General features: G+C 45.6%; 1 protein-coding gene across 1 annotated transcript in view; it reads right to left on the bottom strand.

Annotated features, from left to right (window-relative positions):
• Window positions 1-695: 695 nt before the first annotated feature.
• The window catches only part of LOC310815269 (zinc finger protein GLI2-like), a 64,829-nt gene continuing 39,501 nt past the window's right edge, over window positions 696-26,023 (bottom strand). Inside the window, exons 6-14 of the mRNA XM_083685005.1 lie at window positions 21,016-21,217; window positions 20,450-20,639; window positions 19,546-19,656; window positions 18,407-18,547; window positions 13,768-13,917; window positions 12,859-13,023; window positions 11,770-12,051; window positions 4,289-4,622; window positions 696-4,005 (exon numbers count right to left, since the gene is read on the bottom strand). Of these exons, the coding sequence (XP_083541131.1) occupies window positions 1,721-4,005; window positions 4,289-4,622; window positions 11,770-12,051; window positions 12,859-13,023; window positions 13,768-13,917; window positions 18,407-18,547; window positions 19,546-19,656; window positions 20,450-20,639; window positions 21,016-21,217 (3,860 nt within the window). The 3' untranslated portion in view covers window positions 696-1,720. The remainder of the gene's footprint in view (window positions 4,006-4,288; window positions 4,623-11,769; window positions 12,052-12,858; window positions 13,024-13,767; window positions 13,918-18,406; window positions 18,548-19,545; window positions 19,657-20,449; window positions 20,640-21,015; window positions 21,218-26,023) is intronic.

Raw genomic sequence — 26,023 nt, 5'->3', positions numbered from 1 at the left:
TCTCTATGTGTCTAGCGTTTTTCATCTGTTTTTTGGAAATAATTAACTTTGTGTCCATGCCAATATCATAAGTAGGGTACGATGGGGTCAGAGGAAACTATTTCAAAGCCATATAATTACCTTGAAAGACACCTGGTGTCTTTTAAATGTCCTACATGATTCGACAAAAATGTATTGTCGGCAAGGGGATAGCATGTGGCTTCAAAGAATAAAATTTGCTCCTGCATTATTTAAGCAATCAACACTCATATACTAATCTATATAAGATTAAAGGAGGACTGGAAAAGAACAGTCCAGCTCTGATGAATGCTCTGCAGTCTGCATTCAGTGCACCATGGAATGGGATGGTACATTTGCATGTCAATGGGAATTAAGGAATACTGTAAGTGGATGGCCTGAGTGAACAAGAACAAAAAATGGTAGAATATTCACTTACATATGTGCAGGGATCAACAAGCACATCATCCAATGCATTTGAAATCCTGATAAACGTTGATGAGATAGGACGCTTTTTTGGTCACTTCAGTTAATTATGGTTGCATTGGAGAGCTAAAGAAAAGTAACATTGATTTTCAGATCTTCCAAGATAAAACCCACATGCTTTCAAATGACTCACAACACAGCACTTTAGTAAAAAACAACAACAACATTATTGTATTTCATAAAAATGTACAAAAGGTATAGGCTATGCATATCCAGCACAACAAAGTTGCATTGTAGTGTACAAAAGAGACAGCTGTAATTCCTACCATGGTATCTTAGAATCCATGGCATTAGGGCTGTTCCTCTACCCTTTTCACTGAAAAAGAGAATTCATTTTTGACTCCTCCTAATCCATCATTGCGAGTAATGGAAATCTCATTTACCAAGAATATGTATCAAGTATTTGCATATCCCTTTGAAATAGATCTCTAATTCCAGTCACAACGCATGTCACCAAGGCCTGACACTGAAATGTCACTGTTAATCTCAATAGTCTAACTTAAAGTAACAGACACATAAGACAATGGCTCACAGAAGACACTGAAAGTAAACCTGACATGACTAAATAGATTAAAACGATTTCTGAGTCTAACATTGAATTCATTTTCTCCAATACATTTTGGCAGTCTCATTGACAGAAAAAAAAATCCTGCACAGATGAATGAGTTTTGAATAATCAAATCCTTTAGATCAAGTAATTCACATAATTTTTCAGTAATTCACAACAGAATTTGCGGTGTATGTATTTAAATAACTAAATAATGATAGAACATTCCAAATAGGTGCTATATCATTCAACATTGCTGCGTTTTATTATGAGTTATGTCATATGCTCATGCATATGCTTCGGCTTAGCCAGGCACTTGGTACATTTGTTTTACTGCAGAACTCTACACACAATCTCATGTACAACATTAGAAAACAATTGTGCTGTGGTTTCATTTAATTTGTTATCTACTCATCTTAGGCAAAATATGGCTTTTCAATAGATAGGAAATTGCCATCTTGAATCCTTGACAAATAATACTGTACAGTATAATTAATAGGAAGTAAACACAAAAAACATAGAGGTGTTTTGGCATGAACTGTGACGAGTTCTTTAAAATGTAAAATGTTCTTTATGTTCAGGTCAGTGGTCAAGTGTTGAGCAATGAATCTAATGGTCAGGTCTTCAACACCTCTGCAACACAGTTACTTCCCCTCTCCTCTTCCGGCTCACACCGTTAAACACGTGTGCCTATGACATCAAGTTAAGGAACTTGCTCTCCTCCGCCAGAGCTGACAGCAGGGAGCTCATGTCTCCGATGGCCATGTTGCCGACCCCGGCTGGCACAGAGGGCAGTGTGACTGAGTTGCGTGGGGTGGTGAGCCGGGAGGAGGTCTGGGAGAGACTCTGGAGAATGCTGGGGCTGAGGGTTCCTGACATGAGGCTGGAGTGGTCTCCGTCGTCCAGCATGGTGTCAAAGTCTATCTGGGGCTGCTCTGCTGTGTGAGAGGAGTCACCGCTGCTGGTCACCTGGTTGGTACCTGCCCCTGGGGAGGCCATGGTGCTCTCAGTGCTGTCTGTGATACACCGGGGAACATCCACCATTGGAGACATTTGCAAGTTTAATTTACTGTTGGATTCAAACACATGAATCTGTCCTGTGTAGAGCATGGCATTGTCCTCCATGTTGCCACGATTACAATGATGGCCCATATTCTGAGATGTTTTGGCTATTGCCTCTGAGTTGCTGAAGCTTAGGTTGAAGTTTGACTGAGGAGGTCCAGGTCTCTGCATTGTAGTTGTCCCAGAATGATGTCTGCTTACAGACCTGGGGTCTGTGGGTGGCCTGGGCTGCATAAAGACTTGATTTCCATTTTGAATGGGATACTGCGATGCCATACTATAGTTCTGTTGATTTGAGATTGTTTGTGAAGAATTTCCACTGCTGTCCTCATATGTGAGTTGTGATGTTTGATTGGTTTCAGGCTGTGTTCTCAGCCTGTTATCCTGCATGTCTACAGTCTGCACGGTCTGGATTTTGCTGTTGGCACTCAACATACTCACATTGCCCCCTGTAATGTTACTGCAGGAGGATCGCTGATGGGCGTTACCATTAGCATCAGAACTATGGACCTGGTTGAACCCATACTCTAGCCTCATTGGTTCAATGAGGTTACTGGGCTGCTGAAGTCTCTGTTTCTGGACACAGTTCATCCTGATGCCTGTGTTTTGCTGCATGTGTCTCTGCTGTGCAGCATGTGCTAGGTTCTGACTCATTTGTGCAATTTGTTGGTTCAGATTTGGGAAAGAGCCAAAGTTCTGTTTTTGTTGGACCACACCAAGGTTCCCTCTGACAAACTGCTGCTTGGTTTGTATTAGAGGGGCTTCAACAGTCCCTGAACTGACCTCGTTCCACTGGACGGGCATGTTGCTCTTGCTCATCCTGGGCGAGGTGGGAAAGGGCTGCTTCTGGCCCGGGCTCATGTTACAAGGAGGCAAAGCCTGTACCGATGGGTTCATGTTGGCATCCACAACAGCCATCCTTCGCTGGTGGCAATACTGCTGTTGCTGGGGGTTCATGTTTTCAAGGAAACCTTGTGCTTGCCGGTTGTACGTTGAACAGTTTGCATCTTGGGCTGTCTCTCCATTGTGATAGGTAAAATACTGCTCTACATTGTCAGGCAGCACCGTGTGGTCTTCAGTTTTGTGACTGCTCATGTTGGAGGCCATGTTCTCCATGGCCACGTTCTCAGAGATGCTGGGTGGCCGAGGTCCATAGGTGTAGCGCTGGAGGTTACCTTCTGAGCGCGGGCAGCCCTGCAGGGCTGGGTGGCGGGGCCCAGCTGCAGAGGGGGGCTGGGGGTGCATGCTGCCCAGGCTGTTGTAGCGCTGCACCTGGGCCAGGCACAGGGGATCCAGGGCCGGCCTCCTCACAGGGTCACTGGCCCGACGGGGAATACTGGAGGGCACCTCGTGGGGCATCATACTGCGGGCAGGGTAGCCTGTGTCACTGCAGCGTCTGGGCAGGGACGGAGCGTTACAGGAGTAGCTGGGTGACTCCTGGGAGTCCCCGTAGAGGGCCATGCGGGTCTTGAGACTCATGCGCTCCATGTTTGGCAGTGGCGTGGGCGGCGCACCCCCGGTGGCGGCAGCGTATCTGGCCTTGAGGCGGTAGTGCTGGGCAGGGGTGAGGCTGAGCAGTCCCCCTCCTCCAGCATCACCACACTGGCTGGCTTCGCTGGAGCGCCGTGACAGATCGGTGGAGATAGGGTCGTAGGAGTCGGCTGAGCTGATGTTGTTGTTGTGGCGGCTGTTGAGCTGGGAGGCCTGGCTGGAGCGGCGGCTGGAGTAGCAGGGGGAGATGCCTGAGGACCGGCGGCTGAGGGTGTAGGCAGAGCTGGCCGTGCTGGTGGTGCTGTCTCTACGATCACCCCACTGGCTCAACACCATCATCTTAATGGGGCACTGCTCACCCAGGCCTGGACTGGGGAACAATGCAGTATGCCCACTGATATTTGAACTCTCCAGAAGGGACCCTGAGGCACAGGAGAATTCATATTAGACCAGAGAATACCCCTTTGTACTGAATGCTTCATTGACACATTTACTGTTTAATTTAATATACTACACACTATATGTTTTATACTATCAAATAATATCATACAAAGTCCTTGTATGGTGTCATATGTGTTGTGCCTGTATGTTAAAAAGATAAAACTACAATAAAGATATTATTAGAAAATAATAATATCGTACCAAGATTGAAAGTATGATTAAATGCAGTGCTGTTTTATGAAAGTAAAGTGACTCTGGACTCACCGCTTGCTGGTATGGGTGGCAGCCTGATGCTCTGGCCTGGAGGTGCTAAGTTGGCCCAGAAGCAGGAGTCCCTCACGGTCATCAGCGTCTCCTTCTTTAGGTGTTCAAGTCTGTGGCTGGTGCTCAGGTGTTTGCGCAGGTGGAAGCTGACGGCCACGGTGCCGGGGGACCCTGAGGAGTCCACTGCAGGCGGATCCTCCAGGGCCGACAGGTCCCCCAGGCTGCCCCCGCTGTGCATGGCCATCTCTACTCCACTGTCATTGTTGGTGGCACTGCCAAGTGGTGACGGCTCGCTGCTACATGACGACTGACCACCAGGGCTGGACTGATACATCTAGGGCGAGGAAGAGAGAAAACATGGCCTTGTTTATACACAGTCTAAAACGGCACAGAACCAACCCATAAAAGATTTATAAAAATTCCATAAGATTCTTATGGCTAACATTATACATTTGTACATGTTTGACTTAATATGTGAATACTCAATTTGTATACATATGTGTCCCTTATATGACTTCATACATTCTGACACACATGAATGTGGTCACTTTAATTTTGTAATAATGTATGACATATTACATATATGCATAGAGATGTAGGGGTGCTAACCCTAACCCTATTACATATACGGGTGATTTATATGCTGTAAATGAATAATCTCTAAATATTGTAAGAAAAGTGTATATTCAGACAAAGGGAATTACTTCCTGTATAGGCTTTGTAGCCTTTTTTTCTATAAACATTACAAGAAATATCTATGTTTTGACAAAGGGAACTAGTAAACATATGATACTTATCATATGGATTTCATAGTATTTTTTAATTTTGTTTTGGATTGGAGCTTTGACGCATTTCATATTTTTTGGGACATACTATAGCTACTCATACTTACCCCACTGTGTTTGATACCACCAGACAACTATTCAGAGCATAATGTTGTTTTCAGATCAGACGGATCAATTCAGAATTTTAGAACTAGCTCTAATTCATTTCATGAATTCCAATTCTAATTTGAGTTAAGACAGTTTACTAAATATATAATTGTAACTAAAATGGAATTAAAGGAAGTGGAACTGAATTCAACAGAAATTATATAAAAAAATAAATTCAACCCATCTAGAAGGCATTAGCATATCTTTTATCAACACAAACTGACCATTGTAAGCTTCTTAAAAACATCTTCCACTTCTCATGGCAAAAACTGTTCATACTATTTCGAGAACAACTTGATTTGAATATGTTAATGTTGCATATATGGGTTTCTAACGTTGTGCCCTTACACTCAAGAATACCTAATCATTATTTTTTGACACCAAACAAAATAGAGGTGCAAGCTTCACTAAGACTAGGGTGGTAAACTCCTAAATAGGCAAGATATGGACCCGAAAACATCTGGGGTATAAACATAGTCGGGGAGGAGGGGTGCAAGGGTGCAGAAGTCAGAAAAGGTGAAATCTTCCTACCCCAGAACACCCCAAACTGCCCCAACTGTCTATGATCTATTATATAATTGTTATCGCCCATAAATGTACACCTACATAACTTTGGGATAGTTCAATTATGACTTATTGTGCAATGACAAGACCAAAATCTCACTTGCTTGGCAAAATCTTAATCTCTGAAAAGCTATAGCCATCCCTGCTTACAAGTTCCATATACAACATGTAGGAATCTTATTGCATTTTCACAAATCTTTTTCATGTGGGAGACCTTATGTATTGCATATGTTTATTACACAATTATAATTATAAATGTTCTGTGTGTCTACAAATTGCAATGCGTATATGTCAGACATGACTAGAATGTACCATGAATTTGATATGCCATATGCATTACTTATAAGTTCGAATGTACAATATATGTTTCCAAAAGACGTTATATAAAACATTTCTGTAACGTCTCGTCCTGTTAGTTCATGTTTGTCTTTGTTTCATGTTATTCATTTATTGTTTCCTGTTTATTTTTGTGTTCCTCACCGTGTCTCTCGTTTCCGACACTTCACCACCTGCCCTTCCCGCCTGTGTGATTGTCTACCCCACCCTGATTGGCTTCACCTGTTCCTCATCATCCTTCCCTGTGTATTTAGTCTGTGTGTTCCCCTGTCTCTGTGTCAGTACATCCTAGTGATAAGTTTTCCTGTTTTTTTGATCTCCGAGTGTGTTTTTGCCTTTGCCTTTTTGCCTTCCCCTTATCGGATTATCTGCCTGCCTACCTGTGTACTGAACCCTGCTTTGCCTACCAGCTTCCTGGATTATCTGCCTACCCGTTGACTGCCTACCTGTGTACCTTTATTTAAAGTAAAGACTATTCTATTGGATTTAAGTTTTGTCTCCAAGTCGTTCTTTTGAGTCCTCTGCCTAAGTACTCCAGCCATTACAGTATGAACTGGCCAAACCATGGGCTCAGCCGGCTCAAACTCGGTGCGCTCTGCGCTTCAATCCCAGGGGAATCGGATTCGTCACCATGACGAGCTCCCCACCTCTGTCTGCCAGGGGGTGAGTGATCTGACAGATCGCCACGAGGGCTTCCAGGCTTTCATCAGTGGTCAGGTTAGCCAACTGGCTGGCCAGATCCAGCAGCTGGTCGCGCGCCTCGAGAGCCTCGTCACTTCTCCTCAAGACCCGATGCCAGTTCCGACCCGTGATCCCGCTCCTATTCCACCTCCAGCTCCAGCTCCGCCTCTCCTGCCCACACCACCGGCACCGGCTCCTCACCTCTCCAGACCCAAGCAGTTCTCCGGGGACTCTGTAACTGTCGGGCATTCTTGGTTCAGTGTGGGCTCCACTTGCTACAGGTGTAGCTCCAGTCAGAACAAGCCATCACCCACCTCACCGGCAGAGTGGAGGCCTGGGCTACGACCGAATGGGCTAGGGATTCTCCTGTCTGCAATTCCCCGGAGGTTTTCACTAACACTCTTTGCAAAATTTTCGACCACACAACAGCCGGTCGAGATGCAGCAAGAGCACTCATGAGCCTGTGTCAGGGCAAGAGGCGGATTTCGGACTACGTTATAGTTCCACTCTCTGGCAGCTGCGGCTGAAATCCATCCTCGCAGTTTGACGCTTTTCTCCATGGGCGTTCCGACTCCATCAAGGACCAGTTGGCTCCTCTCGAGCTTCCCTGACCTGGATTCTCTTTTCACGTTGGCCATAAGGATTGACAATCGTCTCCAGGAGAGAGAGAGAGAGAGAGAGAGAGATCCAGGGTTGCGGTTCCTCCACCCGTCCTGAGGGGCCAGTCCACTGCCGATCACTCTTTGTCGTGGCGTTTTCCCCAACGGATCCTGCCGATGGCCAACTCACCAACGTTACCTACTACTTCGGAGGAGCCCATGCAGTTGGAGAGCCAGGCTCACTCCCGAGGAGCACCAGCATCGAATACGGGAGGGCAGATGCATCTGCTGTGCTCAGCTGGGGCATTTCACGTCAAGGTGTCCAGTAAAAAGGCAAGGCTCATCAGTGCAGGAGAGGGCGCTGGTGAGCCAAACCACTTTCTCTGCTAATACTTATCGTATTCTCACTCCTGCATGACTAATCACTCCTACTCAGACTCTCCATCTTCCTGCGTTTGTAGACTCTGGAGTTTTATTGACTGGAGGTTAACCAAGAGACTTGGACTAAACATTGTTCCCCTGCCCAAGCCAATAGAAGCCAATGATGGATAGATGGTCTTCTGTTATGCAGAGTCACTCACCGCACTCAACCTCTTCAACTAATCATCGTCAATAACCACACTGAATTCCTGAGCTTCTACCTGTTCAACTCTCCTTTACAGTCTCTCATCCTGGGCTATCCCTGTCTCTCCAAGCATAACCCTCACTTTAATTGGGTCACTGGGGAGGGTACGAGTTGGGGTGAGCGATGATCACGCTCCTGCTTTCCATCTGTCCCTGCTTCACTGTCTCCTCGACTTCTGGTCTCTGTACCCCCTGCGCCTTCAGAGTCTCCAGTGCCTACTAGGCCTCCTGTTCCCTCGCGCCCCTTGGTTTCATCGGACTCTGACTTTCCGGATCTTTTTAGTGTTCCCTCCTGTTACCTCGACCTCAAAGAGGTATTCAATAAGACCCGTGCTACCTCTCTGCCTCCTCATTGGTCCTAGGACTGCTCTATAGACTTGCTCCCCGGAACTTCACCTCCCAGGGGGCGTCTCTACTCCTTGTCGGCTCCTGAGAGGGATGCCATCAAGCATTACATTGACTCATCCCTTGCTGTCGGTATCATTCGCCCATCCTCTTCTTCTGCTGTGGTTGGCATCTTTTCCGTCGGCAAGAAGGATAAGACGCTTCATCCCTGCATCGACTACTGTGGTCTGAACGACATAACCATTAAGAACAGGTACCCTCTTCCTCTTATCTAATCAACATTTTAACTCTTGTAAGGTGCAAATATTTTTACTAAGCTTGATTTGAGAAATGATTATCATTTGGTAAGGATAAGGGAGTGGAAAACAGCCTTCAACACTCCCAGTGGTCACTACGAGTATCTCGTAATGCCCTTTGGTCTCACTAATGCTCCAGCTGTGTTCCAGGCCTTGGTGAATGATGTTCTCTGGGACAATCGGCTCAATCGGTTTGTCTTTGTTTAGCTGCATGATATCCTCATCTTCTCCCCTGACGAGAAGACGCATGTTCAGCATGTCCACCAGGTTTACCATCTCCTCGATAACCAGCTCTTCGTCAAAGCAGAGAAATGTGAGTTCCATGCCTCCACAGTTACATTCCTGGGGTTCATCATCTCGGAGGAGAACATCCGAATGGATCCTGCTAAGGTCAGTGCAGTTGCTGAATGGCCCACAAGCCGTAAATTGGTTCAGAGGTTTCGGCGGTTTGCAAACTTCTACAGACGTTTTATCCAGAACTTTAGCACGGTTGCCACCCGCATGCCCTCACCTCCCCTTCTGTCAAGTTTCAGTGGTCTCTCCAGGCGGATCAGGGTTTCCAGAGACTAAGGGAGTGCTTTACCTCGGTGCCTGTCCTCACTCTTCTGTATCCCTGTCGGCAGTTTGTTGTGAAAGTGGATGCCTCTCCCAGCGGTTTCAAGTGGACAATAAGCTTCATCCTTGCGCCTTGCTTTCCTGGAAACTCTCCCCTGCAGAGAAGAACTACGATGAGGGAAACAGGGAGCTGTTGGGTTGAATCCCGTAAGCTGGCTCCCCGGTTTGTGGGTCCCTTCCCTGTGTCCAAGGTGATTAATCCTGTGGCGGTGCGACTGCAGCTTCCCAGATCCCTGAGGGTTCACCCCACCTTCCATGTGACCAGGGTCAAGCCGGTGAAGGACCTCCACCTCCAGGCCCCCCCATCCCCCGGTTCATCGATGGAGGGCCAGTGTACACGGTTAAGCGACTCATGGCTGTTCGCCGTCGGGAGTATGGCCAGCAGTACCTAGTAGATTGGGAGGAGTACGGGCCTGAGGAGAGGTCTTGGGTCCCCACCAGGGACATTGTGGACAATAAATGAATAACATGAAACAAAGACAAACATAAACTAAGAAACAGGACGAAATGTTCCAGTACCCCCCCCCCCACCCTTGCCCCCCCCAGGGACGGCACCTGACATCCCAGGCAGGTCAGGATGGGTTCGGTGAAACTCCCGGAAGAGGTCAGCATCCTGTTTATTTTTGTGTTCCTCATCTTGTCTCTCGTTTCAGACACTTCACCACCTGCCCTTGTGTGTTTCCCGCCTGTGTGATTGTCTACCCCGCCCTGATTGGCTTCACCTGTTCCTCATCATCCTTCCCTGTGTATTTAGTCTGTGTGTTCCCCTGTCTCTGTGCCAGTTCGTCTTTGTACCTTCGTGTCATATGTCCCAGCATTTCCTTGTGATAAGTATTCCTGTTTTGTTTTTTTAATCTCCCAGTGTGTTTTTGACTTTGCCTTTTTGCCTTCCCCTTATTGGATTATCTGCCTGCCTTTTTGAACTGCCTACCTGTGTACTGAACCCTGCTTTGCCTACCCCCTTCCTGGATTATCTGCCGACCCGTTGACTGCCTATCTGTGTACCATACCTTTATTTAATGTAAAGACTATTCTATTGGATTTAAGTCGTCTCCGAGTCGTTCTTTTGTGTCCTCTGCCTAAGTACTCCAGCCATATCGGAATTTAACTGGGAGAAAGTAGAACAGTGCTAACACGCAGATGTAAATCATGCAGTCTTTTACTCCCCAACATAATTGTAAAAAATATGTGTTGGGAAGCTACTGTACAGATTATAGCTCTCTTAGTCAGTCTGTGAATAAAACATGTGCAAAATGAAAAGCATGCTGGAGAACATTCCAACAGACTGGGCTAGTAATCTGTTGTTGTTAGGTCCTACTCCCTCTTTAATGCCACCCCTGAGAATTGTCATAGGTGAACAGCAGACTAACCTCCACAGTTGTCAACCACACATTTTCATGTGTATTGCTAATTCTTTTCCATTTTCATCTCAGTTTGGTCAAGATTCCCCAGTGATTGTCAAAGTAAGCCAGGTTAAGTGGCTGACAATGTATGACTTGTCACCACAACGTTCTAATTAATCATGTATGTATGTGTCTGGTGAATTTACAAGGGAAACAACTGACAAATAAGGTGAGCTGTCTCTTTGAATCAGAACCATCTCCCAAGCCTGCCAGTGACACAAATATATTCTGCTCCAAAGAGACCTAAAAAGCTGTTTTGATCACAGCTTGATCATTGGCACTATTTGTTCAGCACACAAAAACAGTCCCACGGTTTGAATATTAATCCATTAATGGCTTTTATCATAGTCAGGCAGAGATTTCTGTTAGATCTCCCCGCCACTGTGGAGTTGAACTGAAGGGCTAGAGAGGGAGGAGGAGAGGGGGTGGGGGTGTGTGTGGGGGGGGGGTCCTCAGGGGAGGTTTGGGTAGGCAGTGGTGCTCAGAGTAATAGAGTGGCTCATGCGTGTCAAAATATTTGAGAACGTCCATAACAGAGTCCCCCATTACACATGTACAGAAAAATATGATATGCCTGATTGACACCAAACATTTTGTATTAACTCTAAAACCATAATATACTGTAAATGTATACTTAAATTCTGATAAAAACCTAGTGTTCCCTGGCTATACTTGATCATGCAGTACATGATGATATGGAGAGGTGTTAATTATGAAAGGTTGTTTGATGATTTAAGCTGTGCTCACCTTAGTAATGTCTGTCCTTAAGGAAGGTTTGAAGGAAAGAGAAATCAATACATTCAAGCAGCAAGCAGAGAGTGTTACAGGAAGGGACAGAGACAAGGCTTTTTACTGTAGCTAAGATTTGCATGCTATTGTTAGTATGGACTCAGATTGTGAATCAGAATTAATGTACAGTTACTGTAGTATTCATTTGAAATACAACCAAATCATGCATCGGATAGCACCCATAACCATACAGCAAACTATCAGTGTTTCCTGAAATTTTTATTTTTCCATGACATTTCTCCTACTCAAGGTGATGTTGGCTAATTGATACACAACGACACAGCCAAACCATCTTACCACAGAGTGCTCTGTCTTTATAGACTTGACCTGGAGGTAGTCTTCCATGCCTCTGGAGGGGCTGTTGGCCTCCATCCTGTCCTCCATCCTGCGGCTGCTCTGTTTGGAGTTGGCCTCGTTCTCTCCATTCTCTTTGGGGGCCTGTGGTCTCGGGGGCAGGTCACTGCGCTGCTTCTTAGTTACGTGAGCGTCAGGTCCGTGGACGGTTTTCACATGCTTCCTGAGAGAGCTGGGGTCTGTGTAGCGCTTGGTACAGCCAGGGATCTTACACACGTAGGGTTTCTGTGGAGATAAATACCGGTCTTTTTATATTATGTTGTAACATTGAAATGGATGATTTGGAATTAGAGTTGCATTCCCTCCTACTTACTCAGATTAGCAGCGACTTGCTGTTGTTGTAAACATGCAATTAGAGGTATAAATTTGTATGTAAACAAGTGACATGCTGATTGCCTCTACAATATCACTATGAATCATGGGCCCCAGTAATAAAGTTAGAGTTACTGTTGGAACTATGGGATGTTGTGATCCCCCACACCTTTTCTCATTCTCCTGATGGATGGGCTGAGGCTTGAAATGGTTCCAGGTTTAATTTTGTATTCATGATCTGCAGGTGGTCCCTCTCCATGGGGATGCGCTTGATTCTCACTAATGCATTGTGGGCTGCTGTGCTCATTAGTTCCGCACCTCATTATTTACTTACTCACACACACACACACACACATACACACACACACACACACGCATACACGCACACACACACACAGTACACAGCCCTGGTTAATGGGACAAGGATGGGCGTCCAAGAACAATCACCTCGCGTGATGAAAAAAAACCCTCTCTAATCTTGTTACATTTGGCACAGAGTCAGCCAATGGCAAATTCCAGACGCATTTGACTGTTTTTAGTTTATTGACACCACAATATTTTGGCCTTGGTGCTTAAGTCACAAAAGATAGTAATATTTTGCCTTCAAGGATGTCTGAGAGAATTTCTAATGGAGTCTATAAGTGAGTCTGTCTGAAGTCTTGGCAGCAGAGAGCTGCAGTGCAGTGTTGGTGCAGTATGAGGGATTGTGAAAGCCAGTACCTCGTTGGAGTGGGTACGGTTCTGGTGCTTGGCACGGTCTGAGGCATTGGAGAAGGCTTTGTTGCATCCCTCATGATCACACACATAAGGCTTCTCTCCCGTATGAGACCTCAGGTGGGTCTTGAGATTCTCTAGACGGGAATAGGCCTTTGAGCAACCCTCAAACTGCAAGAGAGAAAAAACAACACACACCAAAACAACAAGCAGTCAGACAGGGGATCTGTAACAATGTTTCCAACATCTTACCTCTACAGTATATGAAGACATATTCCTAAGAGTAACAGCTTTTTCACTTTAGCAGGTAATACTCATCATTTCCTTATGATTTTACTAATCATTGTAAAGCTGATATAGCTCTGTAAAGATGATCTACTATATAATTAAGGGATAATACATTTAGGAATACTCTGTATGTGTGTATTACAGCTTGAAGAGAGGAAATACTTGTGTTTTCCCTGAGGGATTCATTGTACAGTAGAAGCCATAGGTGTTAATAAGGACCCATGACTCGACTTGTAACTATAAAGTCAAAGCTGACACTCAAAACCAACCAATGAGAGCCTTTCATATATTTAAAAATTGTTTTAATAATAATTTAAAAAAATCATATCCTCATAAGAAAAAAAAAATGTTCTGCCTTTAACTAGACTGATACTAGTAGCAAGACACATTGAGTGCAGCCATAGCTTCTACATCCATGTATCTATCCATGTACACAATTCAATACCGTGCGAGACAAAAAGCTCACCACCACCAGATGAATGTTTATGTTTAGAGTAATAGAGAAAAATAAGTCATATTCCCTTTCCCGTGGGGGATACGTATGTGTGTGTGAGTGCGTGTACAGTATTGAGTGTTAAGAGAGACGAATGCTCCATGGAGCCCTGAGTGTGGCGATCCGTTACTCACAGTGCACTTGTGTGGCTTCTCCCCAGTGTGCCTGCGCATGTGAACCACCAGCATGTACTGGGCCTTGAAGGGCCTCTGCTCCCGCGAGCACTCCTCCCAGCGGCACACAAACTCTTTCTTCTCCCCATGGATGTGGTCATTATTGATGTGCTGCAGACACACACACACACACACACACACACACACACACACACACACACACACACACACACACACACACACACACACACACACACACACACACACACACACACACACACACACACACACACACACACACACACAGAGTAAGTCCCTATCTGGATACCTGCTGCCTGGAAGAATACAGGTTCAAGTCTCTGAGGTCATCACACACAAGTCTCTGAGGTTGTTGATTAAATTGTCTTTGTTACGTAGCCATTGTGTGTTGTTGTTTTTTTTCACTGTGATTGCATCATGCTTAAAGAACATTAAAACTCTGAAAGTGGGAGACATTCCCACTCTAATAGGGGCCTGTTTAGTCTCAGGTTGGAACAGAGTAACAAAGCATCCATGAGTAATGTCGTCAATCAAAGTAAAAATACTTTCCGTTTGTCAGACATGAAGAAAAGGACATGATTGTGTTTTTGGTGGGCTCAATTTGTGGTTTGTGGCATGGGTCTGCTGTGTTTGACAGATGAGTTCCTCATGAGAGGGATTCTCTGGTTAGAAAACTCAAATCAATTCTCAGGCAAATCCTTGGGTCCGCTCTGTTTGTATATGTCTAGATGGAACACCTTAATTTTCCGGAATTGCATTCTTACACATTTCAAACTCTTATCCAAGATTGATGTGGTATCCCTCTGGCGTAGCCAAGGGTGGATGGGCTTGACCAAGTATTGTGAAATTGAAAGCATTCTCTCATTAGAGCTGCTGTGTTGAAGTGCACAGTACCACTCAGCGGATACATGTTGAGATTACAAATACACCACTGTTTCCTGAGATCACTTAATTACCCAATTGCTATAAATGCTATAAAAAATACCCTACGGATATCAGGCCATGAACAAGTAACCAACTGCTCAGGTTTCAAAGCAGCAGCTGAGGCTCTTTTTTTATTATTACCTTATTCCACACACTCACTATGGGATATGCACTCCTGCATTCCCTATTCGCTGAAACCCCATTTAATCACACCTGGAACAGATCGGGAGCACTTTGAATGGCTGACCCCACCCCAGTCCAGCCTATAAAGGGCATTAGGCTTTGTGCACTAATTTAATTCTACGAACCACCTCTTCAATCTGGTGAGATGTCTCCCACATCTCTGGCCGGTGGATAGCAAATCCCTGCGTAATAGGAGGTGCCAAGGTTGTGCATAAAGAAGCTGTGCTATCTCCGCTCGCCAAGGTCTCCCGGGCCAGTGCAGGGCAATCAGGAGAAGTCCTCATTCTGTCCAAAGTGGGAGAAATGAGGCTGACAGGAGGGAAAGCGTAAAGGAGTGTGTGAACCAACATGTCCACGGCCAAGTCAGCGCTGCAATCTGTTATCGCAAAGAACAGACGGCAATGCGCATTTTTCTGAGATGCGTAAAGATCTACCCTGCTGTAACATCTTCAAATCTCCTGGATGACATCCGGATGGAGTCACCATTCCCCCGCTAGGGGGCTTCGTTGCAACAGTAAATCAAGAGCTTGAGAATGTTGATATGGGCCGTGCATAGAGTCTGTCTCTCCAACACTGTAATGCTGTCAGGCACACTGCGGAGACAAGCACGCGTCTGTGCCGATGCAGAGAAGGATCCAAACGAGTCCAGTACGAGACTCTCGTGACTGGGCGAAACACCACAAGGCCAAAAGCATATAAGCCGTGCGAGGCATATAAGGTATCAGGGACTTGAGAGGCAGAGCCGTGTGATAGACCTCCTTCTTCCTGGATTCAACCCTGGTCTGCATGTCGACCATGACCTGCGCCAAACTGAGTTGAGGTCGATGGGTCTCTCAAAGATGCACTTCCTCTCCTTCTCCAACTATTTAGCTTTCTCAAGCCAGAGAGCACTCTGGCAAACAACAGCAAGCCCCATCACTCTGCCAGTAGCCTCAGCGGAACACTTGAGGGTCCTGGTTGCGTGGTCAGCAAGAAGGTGGAGCTCCATCAATTTATTACGCTTGACCGTGGACTCATCAGCCAGGGAGTCAAACAGCTCCTTAGCCTGCTCTGCCAGATAGACAGAGAGGAGGGCTGTAGCATTGATGCGCGTCACACTTAGGCTTCAGTGCAGTCATCATGGAGGAGGAGAGATTGAGGTACTCAGCCAAGGAGGCCTCCACAGGAGGGAGGAAGTTCCAGTCTACTGACTCTGCATCAGCCAAATCCAGGTGACTGTAGCCAGGCCTGATAATGGTGGAGGTGAGGGGCTTATCCCACGTGGACTGCACCAGGGTTAAGCAGTCTGGGAAGATAGGCATGCACACACGCACGGATGGGGCTTCACCCGCTGAGGGGAGACCATCCAGCCTAGACGTCTTCATGGGTGGGGGTGGCCCAGGAAGCTCAACATTGATCGAAGAATAATGCCCGAGGAAGGCTGTTAACTTTCCATTGCAACAGGTAAGGGTTAGGGTTAGGGTTAGGTAGCTAGGTTCTGTCGGACTACTGCAGACGGGCTTGCGAATAAGCGAGTGAAGAGCGTAAAGAATGAAATGGGCGCGCAATGGGCTGGGGTGGGGTCAGCAATGCAAAGTGCTCCCAGTCTGTTCCAGGTGTGATTGAATAGGTGTTTTTCACGAATAGGGAAGGCAGGAGTGCATATCCTATAGTGAGATGTTGAACTGAGTCGACTGAAAGAGAACAAGTACTTATCTGTTTTTAACCTAAAATATCCCAGCCTATCATTAGGAGGGATCTCTGAGAGCACCAAACATTCAGAGGTCTGTGTAATTTAGTGAAAATCCAACCCAAATGAGCCCTTGTGACCGAATGAAACAATGAGGGTACATAATAGAGGCCATAGTCTAAGCTGCCTGTGTGACAGTGGCCCCCAACCACTGAGCACTTGTTAATGCCCTCTCTCCCTCTCTCTGCTTCACTGACAGCCTGGAATGCCCCACTCTACAGCACCAAGACTCTATGGGCCTCTTGCTAAGTCACTAGCATGTTGGCAGCTACATTTTCGAAACTTCCTCAGGATAGATGTTTCAGTAGTGGCTTGAGTATAAACCACCGACCTGGCAACAATTTATCCCACAACGAAGATAAGGACTCAAGTTAACCTAAGTATGTTGCGGTGTTGGCCCAGTATGACGACTAGACAGCTGTCCGAGTAGAACTAGTTTGTGTTGCGCAAGGAACAAAGCGTGTAACTCAAGTGTCATTAAGCCATATACAGTAGCTGCCTGAAATGATCACTTTGATGCAAGTTGGACATTTCATTTGAATTAAGTGATCTGTAGACTTATCAGGGTGTACAAGATTAGTTTGTGCTACTTTCTGAAGTTTGAACTTGGCATAACGTAGTTAGTTCAATGACAGGAATGGTTATCAATGAATTAATTCAAAAGAGACAGCGGTGGATTTGTCTGAAGGAATATAGAGTAGGAGTAGATTTGGGAAATAAAGCTTGGTTCCGACACTGTCACACGCCTCAGTTCAAAATAACAGCTGTCTTGTGTTCTCCCAGAAGACAAACCAGAGCTGTATCCTACTGTATGCTATCATAAACATTATATATTATTTATAATCACTGAATTTCTCACAACGATCATGTGCAAGAAGATTTTAGACAATTAACAGATCAATGTCTCGGTGTCCTACTGTACATTAAAAAGACCATGATATATTCAGCTACACATTGAATATTAGTCAATAAGAATGACAACATCAACAGCAACGATGAATAGCAAAGCCTTTAGCCCAATATCGGCAAATTACGGCAGGACGGCTTTATGTTGGGCCTCAGGAGTCAGAGGTCAGGGAGCTCATGCAGACTACAGGTCAATAGGACTTAGTCTGACGGAGCTGCACTGGCAGGCCTCCCCCCACTACAGACTCATGAGCTGCACAACTCTAGTCCGATGTTGCTGTTTTAAATTGACAGATTTGAATATCAATGAATTGCTACAGTATGTGTCATTATATGAACAGCATGTCTTTACAATGCTGTCCTGCCTCTATGGCTAGACAGAATCATGGCCTTACAGTATGTACTGTACTGTACAGATAGTCTCTCATGTCCTTACAGTATATACTGTACTGTACAGGTAGTCTCTCAGCGCCTTACAGTATATACTGTACTGGACTGTCTCTCAGGCCAGAGAGAAGCCTCCCATAAAAATGTTCTCAGCTAACCGTCTGGGCATGTTGCCTTTCGGGAGGGACTCTGAGCCTCCTGATTCCTCCATTTCATTTTAAACCCCACATCCCCAAATGTTCTCCCTTCTCGAACTTCTTAAAAGCTTGATTCGTTGTTTCCAGGCCTACCAGACCTATTTGCTGGTATGTATAGCTTGAAACAACTGTACAGTGGCTCCTACTACTGCTCTAAATAGCAAAACTGGGAGCAAGATCAGAGGATTCCAGTACACACCAGAGCCTGACACAGCAGGTACATGTCGGGTAACCTCCCCCCTCCCTCCCCCCTGTCATTGCATGTGACAGTCCCTGTCCCCGGCCCCCTCCTTACATGGACCAGCTGGTCCTGGGTGTCATACTCCTTGTAGCAGCCCTCCCAGTGGCAGTTTGTCTCGTACACCACCTCAGGCTCCTGCTTGCATTCATCTTTGTCCAAGTCCTCCTTCAGGTCCAGCATCCCACCCAGATGGTCCTGTGTGGGGAAGAGAGCACACATCAGTTGCACTCAAGCAGAACTCTACTCAACAAAGCAAAGGATATTGATTTAAAAAAACAAAAACAAATAAGACTATTGCTTCTGTCACAGCATACAGTAGTATATTGCTGCTGTTGACATTACACTGTTTTTCTACACCTCCACCTAGGTATTCTTATTGGCTTTAACATTTTAAAATCCCTCTATGTGGGAGTGGACAAGGATGTGCCCTTTTAAAAGCTCTGGCATTTTATACAAGCCTGGTCTGAATAGAGCAGATTGACTTGGCTGGAGAAACAGCATTATTAGTGTCGATGTACAAAGACAGAGGTAGTTCTTCTTCCTGGGTAGGGAGGGAGGGATTCACATGTGACGCGTCTGAGCCTGTTCTCAGGCTGCGGGCCTGTGGGCTGTTTTGATGTGCAGCCTGTCCCCTGCTTTCCTGCGCCTTGCAGTGCCTTGCCTCCACACCCCCAACGTGCTGACTGCAGCATGTTTATCTCTGCCCCATGCGCTATCTTCATCAATTCTACTGGCCCCAAGACGACTGCACGCACCGCCATCCCCATGCATCAAGCCCAAACCTGCCTCTGAATCGGAGAGGAGCCGCAAATTTGTCAAAAGACAGAGAATGAGGCAGGAAGAGAGAAAGGGGGGAAAAAAGCCCTCAGATGACAATAACGGCCGGCCAATATTTCATTAAAATGAAGTGCTCTGGCACAGTTTACAGTGGCCAGGGAAGGAAGGAACAAACGAATGGATGCAAAGCTCTTATCACATGGAGTTTTTCTTTCAGCCGTTGCTGAGAAGGGGGTCAGGGGACTGCACGGCTCCCTGGGGTGTATGTCATGCCATTGATCAGGACCCGGTATTTGGGGAAAAATTACTCTTTGTGGATAAGAGGATACATACATAGGAAGTTGTAGTTTTTTGGGTTTTTTTGTCAGTCGCAAAGGATTAATCTTTCTCTTCTTATGACCTTATCAAAGCCTTACCGGTGAGCAGGGAGACACAGGCCTCGGCCCATCCACCTCTGTCTTCACCTTTGACCTCTTGCTGATCATGGGATTCACTGTGCTACTGACGGCTGAATCCCCGCTTGGGTTCTGGAGTGGAGAAGAAGAAAGGAGAAGAGGAGTTAAAACAAGGACCGTGTCACTGCTCCGAGTCTGACAGTCAGAGCCATATTTCAGAGGTGACCCACCACAGAGACTTAACAATTTATGGTTTCTCTGAAGAATGGGTGGAGAGTGTGCTCAGGACTACAGTATAAACCTCAGGTGACTCTGGGAGACACTAGGGAGTAGGGAGGAGGCCCACCTCACTGGCTGGCAATGTGCTGACTGAGACAGTATGTGGTGGTGGGTTAAAGTAGTCATGCTGACTCTGATTGCACTAAACCACTGAAATGTGTTCCTGATTAGCAGAGGACGACACAGCTTCTCACTGTGTCTCTGTGTGTATTGTGGATGGAGACAGAATGGTGTGTTGGGATTGTGTGGGTTGTGGGAATGAGGTTTTATGTCCCCAATGCTATCACTCATGCACAAGTTTACCTTCAGTGGGTCAATTCAGTGAATGGTATGATAATGAATGCCCTGACAGACACACCACAAACCCCAAATGATGTATACAATGGATGAAGGAAGGGGACAGTAATGTTAAAAGTTGAAACCATCAGGGGAGCCTGGTGGAGGTAGAAATCAGAGGATGGGCTTTATATATGCATGGAATGGAATGAGGAACGGTACTGTATCAAACCCAACATGTATCTAAACCACTGGAAACCATCTACTGTGAGCACAAACACACAGAGGGAAATGGTACAGTTTGTTGTTTGTTGTTTTATGAGTTCATCCCACACAATCCCTTCCCAGAAGTCTAGTGGGCAGGCCTCACCTTAGCGTGGGAGTCGTTGTGGGTGGAGGGGGGCAGGGCAGAGAGGCCCAGGGCAGGCTGGCGGCTGGAGAAGGTGGGTGAGGGCTGGATGAGAGGAGGGGTGTGGCCGAACGCGCTCAGACCCCTCTGCTGGGACAGGATATGCTGGTAGGCCATAGGGTTGATGTGGTGGGGAAAGGTGAAAGACGGGCTGCAAGGAGAGAATAACATGAGAGACATGTCACTGACCGTACAAAACAAACTACCCTTTCAACCCAACATGTCCCCATCAGTGATGTGTGTAGAGTAAAGATCTGTTTCTTTTCTTTTCTTTTTTTTTCTTTTTCTTTTTTTACTTTAACTCATTTAGTGCCAAGGGTGACTTTATTCCCCATAAATGCATACATTATGATGCTTAATTTTGTAGCAAAGTATTGTTGCTAGGTAAATACCACATAAAACACTTGGCACTCTAGGTGGTGAGTGTTCCGGAATTCTGTGGCAGTTGGTGAGTTAATGGAGTTTACTGTGTGTTATTGACCAGTATCATATCTTTGCTAAGGCTATAGCAGTTATTCCGACTGTACCTGATGCCTCCAACAGAGAGGTGACCGTAGGAGCTGCTGGCTGCTGAGCTGGAGCGGGAGTTGTTGATGTAGGCCACCAGGGAGTTGGGTGACGTACGGATCATAGTCTGCAGGTCGATACTGGCGTCTGAGAGGGGCGAGATGGACAGGGCTCTCTTTCTGTTCAGCCTAGGAGTCAGTCTGGGACTGGAGAACTGGGACACTGTGGAGCACAAACACACACACACACACACACACACACACACACACACACACACACACACACACACACACAAACACTTTCTTTCAAACTAATTCAGATAATGCTTCTCCTCTTAGCTGGGCGTATTGTACCTCCACCTCCCGTTGTCTGACAACAGGTGGCGTCCTTCCTATGCAACATTCGGAGCCTCGACCATCAGTGCAGACAATGTCTCCCTGATCACATGATCTTTAATTGTTATCAGTTTATCCATTCATGCCCTGTAACCTGCTTTCCGTCCCCCACCCCCCTCTTATTCCAAGCCAAGTTAACAGAGCAACAACTCTCCCTAAGGGGGGGACCCATTTACCATTGAGATTATGAATGTTTGCAACTTTAAAATAATTTCATACAGCAGAAATCTATTGAGTCACTCTGAGCTGCATCATGGTGTCATTTCCCATCCTGCCCAACGGTGTGCTATTTCTAGAGCCACAGTTCTGGCGGAGAGCTCCAGCCGGGACCGGATGATTGATGCTCACACAGCCTCCCTCTGACACTCAAACCCCCTGGAAATAGAACAGCCCTATCAATAAGTGCTCAAGATTGATTCCCAGCTAATACAGTAAACAATTTGTATGAGGTGATGAAAACTGTGGCTGGCAGAAGATATTGTGCAGTAAGAAAAACCCATCTCTCTCAGGGGCAGAGTAGGAGAGGGAAGCATCCGCTGGATTCTGCAGATGGAAATGAATAGAAAAAACTTCTACAATAATCCTCAGATTCCTTTAATGTGCCCTAGTGACACACATTTAGAATGTATATGACCTAGAATTAAAATAAATTGGGAAACAAATGTCTCCTGAATGAGAGAATGTACATAGAGTCCGATAGCTTTGGCATCTTTCACATTGTGACCTCATTTAGATTCAGATACAGAATAATCAATCCCTCCCAAATGATGTGGTATAATTACTCAGATAAAAATCTCACTGTCAGTGTTGTACTTCACTTTGTTAAATGAGGGCAATTTAGAAAATTGATTTCAAGTTAAAGTAATTTATGCAGAGTGTTTTTGATACCTCTCATTGTTTTTAATGTACATTTGTTTACACTTTATCTTGCAAAATTACAAGGTTGTACTTTGTTTAATTACATTGTGAATATACACTCACCGAGTACTTTATTAGGAACACTACACTAATATGGGATAGGGCCTCCCTTTGCTCTCAATACAGACTCAATTCTTCGTGGCATTGATTCCACAAGATGTTGGAAACATCCCTTTGAGATTCTGGTCCATGATGACATGATCGCATCATGAAATTCCTGCAGATTTTTCAGGTGCACTTTCAAGCTGTGAAACCCATTCTATCACATCCCAAACGTGTTCTATTGGATTCTGATCCGGTGACTGGGAAAGCCACTATAGAACACTGAACTCATTGTCATGTTCATGAAACCAGTTTGAGATGACTTTTGCTTTGTGACATGGTGCATTATCATGCTGGAAGTAGCCATTAGAAGATGGGTAAATTGTGACCATGAAGGGATGCACATGGTCAGCAACAATACTCAAATAGGCTGTGGCATTCAAGCGATGATTGATTGGTATTAACGGGCCCAAAGTGTGGCAAGAAAACATTCCCCACACCATTACACTATATATATGTATTTGGAATTCATTAAAACAAGCACTGTAACACATCATTTAGTACCATGGACCTACCATTTGTGTGAAAAATGTCAAGGAAGAACCCATTGTTGTATAATTTCACTATTACACTTTATTCCGTACTTATATATATATTCCGTACTTAGATATATTATGCTATCTTGTAATGGAGTGTGTGACCTGGTGTTTAGCTAGGCTGTTTAAGGGGGGAGTTAGGCCACAGCCTGGGGTGGGTTCGGTTAGGCCACAGCCTGGGGTGAGTTAGGCCACAGCCTGGGGTGTGAGTGTGTCAGCAGGAGGGGCAGGCAGCCAGTTGCTGTGGGCTCAACAGGTGCTAAACATTAGCTGTGGTGGCAGTGGAGCCAGAGCAGCAGTAAGGCACGTTATAATCAGAACCATTGGAGTCATAACTAAAGGCTCTGGCAACCGGACGTCCATAACGGCTCTATCACAAGTGGTGCCAACAACAGCAGCTTTACTGCGTCCCTTCGCCTCAGCATTTCAAACACTGGCTGCTGCCACAGACCCACTCTGGCTAGTAGGTAATCCTCCTGCTTTGATGCTTCCAGGATCAAGGAGCTGATGGATTGCTGTCATTTCTAAATAGTCTTTCCAACTGTCCCATAACACAAATGTGCTCAATGTCAGTAGTCCAGTACAACTTTCTAAAATGTCCTGGGACATACAGTATGGACTTCAGATGACGTAACACATATTTGTCAAATAGATTGCCAACCCTCCGTGGATATATCTTAAAATAAATTTCCCATGAGCTGGTAAAGACATTGAGCATGGGATGGGGAGGGGCTTGGGAGGATGAGTACAGTATGTCTAATTTAGGTAGTTAACTAGTTACTAACTCAAGGTCTTCCGGGTAAAGCTGAGGCAAATTTAAAGCTGGTATTTGCATTGCATTATTGGCTGTGTTTCAGTGACTGGGACGAGCCATTCAGAAATGGCAGCCTTATTTTTCTCTGTTACTCTCTCACCTCTGGGGAGATGTGTTTATTAATGTGCCACTTCTCTTGATAAATGAGGAAATGGAAAAGCCCAGGCTGGCGCTCACCTCGCCTCCTGGTTTCCCCCAGTGATTTATGTCAGCAGGCAGCAGCAGCAGCAGCAGCAGCAGCAGCAGCAGCAGCAGCAGCAGCAGCAACAGCAGCAGCCAGGGCTAGGCTGTGGACCTGGACACACCTCCTCCACTGGCCCTAAGTGGCCATGGCACTGGGCCTGCCTCTCTCAGCCTGCTCTGGCCACTGGGCCCAGAATGAGAATAGTGCTATCTGGATCCTCTTGGGCAGTTTTTAACTGTGTTCAAGATGAGAGGTTGTATCAACCAGGGGTACACCCACCAGTGTTCAGATCTAGAGGGGTTCTGATCTTTTTACACCTTCAGTTCCATTGTTCCTTTGAATACACAGAAATTACATTTCTCAGAGACATAATTCTGAGTATGCAGGGTCTGCAGAGCGCCTGCCCAGTGTTTGTCACTGTTTGGGAGTAAGTTATGACAGGTTTTATTTGCAGGGACGGATGCCTTTGGCTGCCTGCCCCCCTAAAGGCTTGGCTCAGACACCACAACACAGCGGTTCGTTCACAACCTCAGTATGGAGGCTGTACAACACACAGCTGGATGAGAACATTGACTTCCCCAATGTTAACCCACACTGACCAACATCATCCATCGCTGAATATATTCTAGGGGTATTGGTGTGATCTTTCCATTGCCTCTGAGCATAAGTGCGTGACCCGGGCCTTCAGGCTGTTTCATTAGGGGTTGTGAGGACAGTGTGAGCTGCTGGGGGTAACCATGGTGGGATACGTTTTATCAGCTGCGTCGTGGAGGAAGCAGTGGCTAGTAACACCTTCCTGTTGAGTAGAGGCTTGCCTGTGAGCCTCACACCATGATGGATTGCGGGGATGTCCCTCCATGTCTGATTACAGAGTGAGAATCAATCCACCATTATCTCCATCGCCTGCCTCTATATCAGTGTCCTTAACTCCTGTCACCGTAAATGTCATCCAGTGATAGGGGGATACTATCCACTACAGAACAAAATAATACACCGTTGTTTTTTTTTCATATAAATTCAAGTGAAACTGACTGCATGCTAAGAAGTGTCCTTGCTTCAGTAAATGTCAGTTTCTGAAACTGTCAGTGATATAAGGACACTGAATGCAAATATGGGTGGTTTCATGCAGGTACAGTAGGTGTCAATGGCAATTCATGAAAAACACAGACCCTGATAGATGATGCTTCAGCCCTGGTATTCATCGTAACACAATCCCTCCCTCCATAATCCCTCTCTCCCTAGCTGCCCTTTTAAGGAGAGAGGAGGTGGAGGATGAATATAGGCATTCATTACATTAAGCATACCTCTGAACTAATGTCTACGCTCAAAGAATAATCTCTTACACCAAATGTCATCTTAGTACAATCACTCTTGTTGTTTATAGAAATGTCCTGGCAAAGACTTGAGAAATAAATACTGCACATACTGCTGTTACCTGAGGATACTTCCGTTTGAGTTTGTTTTAAATAAAACATGTATCCATCCCTTTTATATTTAGCTAGCGCTGATCTCAGTTTCATCATTCACCTGGGGTCATCTCAAAACAATCCGTAAGTTACACACCCCTCCACTGAAAACTACAGTCAATGCAATGATGCAACAGAATGCTCACTTTAAACAAACATCATATAACATACAGTGGGGGAAATAATTATTTGATCCCCTGCTGATTTTGTTAGTTTGCCCGATTACAAAGAAATGAGCGGTCTATAATTTTTATGGTACTTTTAGCTTAACAAATAGAGACAGAATATCAACAAAGAAGTCCAGAAAAACACATTATATAAAGTTATAAATTAATTTGCATTTGATCGAAGGAAATAAGTATTTGATCCCCTACAAACCAGCAAGAATTCTGGCTCATACAGACCGGTTATATGCCCATGAGGCACACAGATTAGTCCTGTCACTTTAGGAAAAGTACTCCTAATCTCTGCTTGTTATGGGTATAAAAGACACCTATCAATAGAATCAATCTCTTCCATTCCAACCTCTCCACCACCATGGGCAAGACTAAAGAACATTCAAAGGACATCAGGGTAAGAGTTGTAGACCTGCACAAGGCTGGAATGGGCTACA

The sequence above is a fragment of the Argentina silus genome (assembly GCF_951799395.1).
Source record: "Argentina silus genome assembly, chromosome: 14".
Taxonomy (NCBI): Eukaryota; Metazoa; Chordata; class Actinopteri; order Argentiniformes; family Argentinidae; genus Argentina; species Argentina silus.
This window is presented reverse-complemented; position numbering and strand designations above follow the sequence as displayed.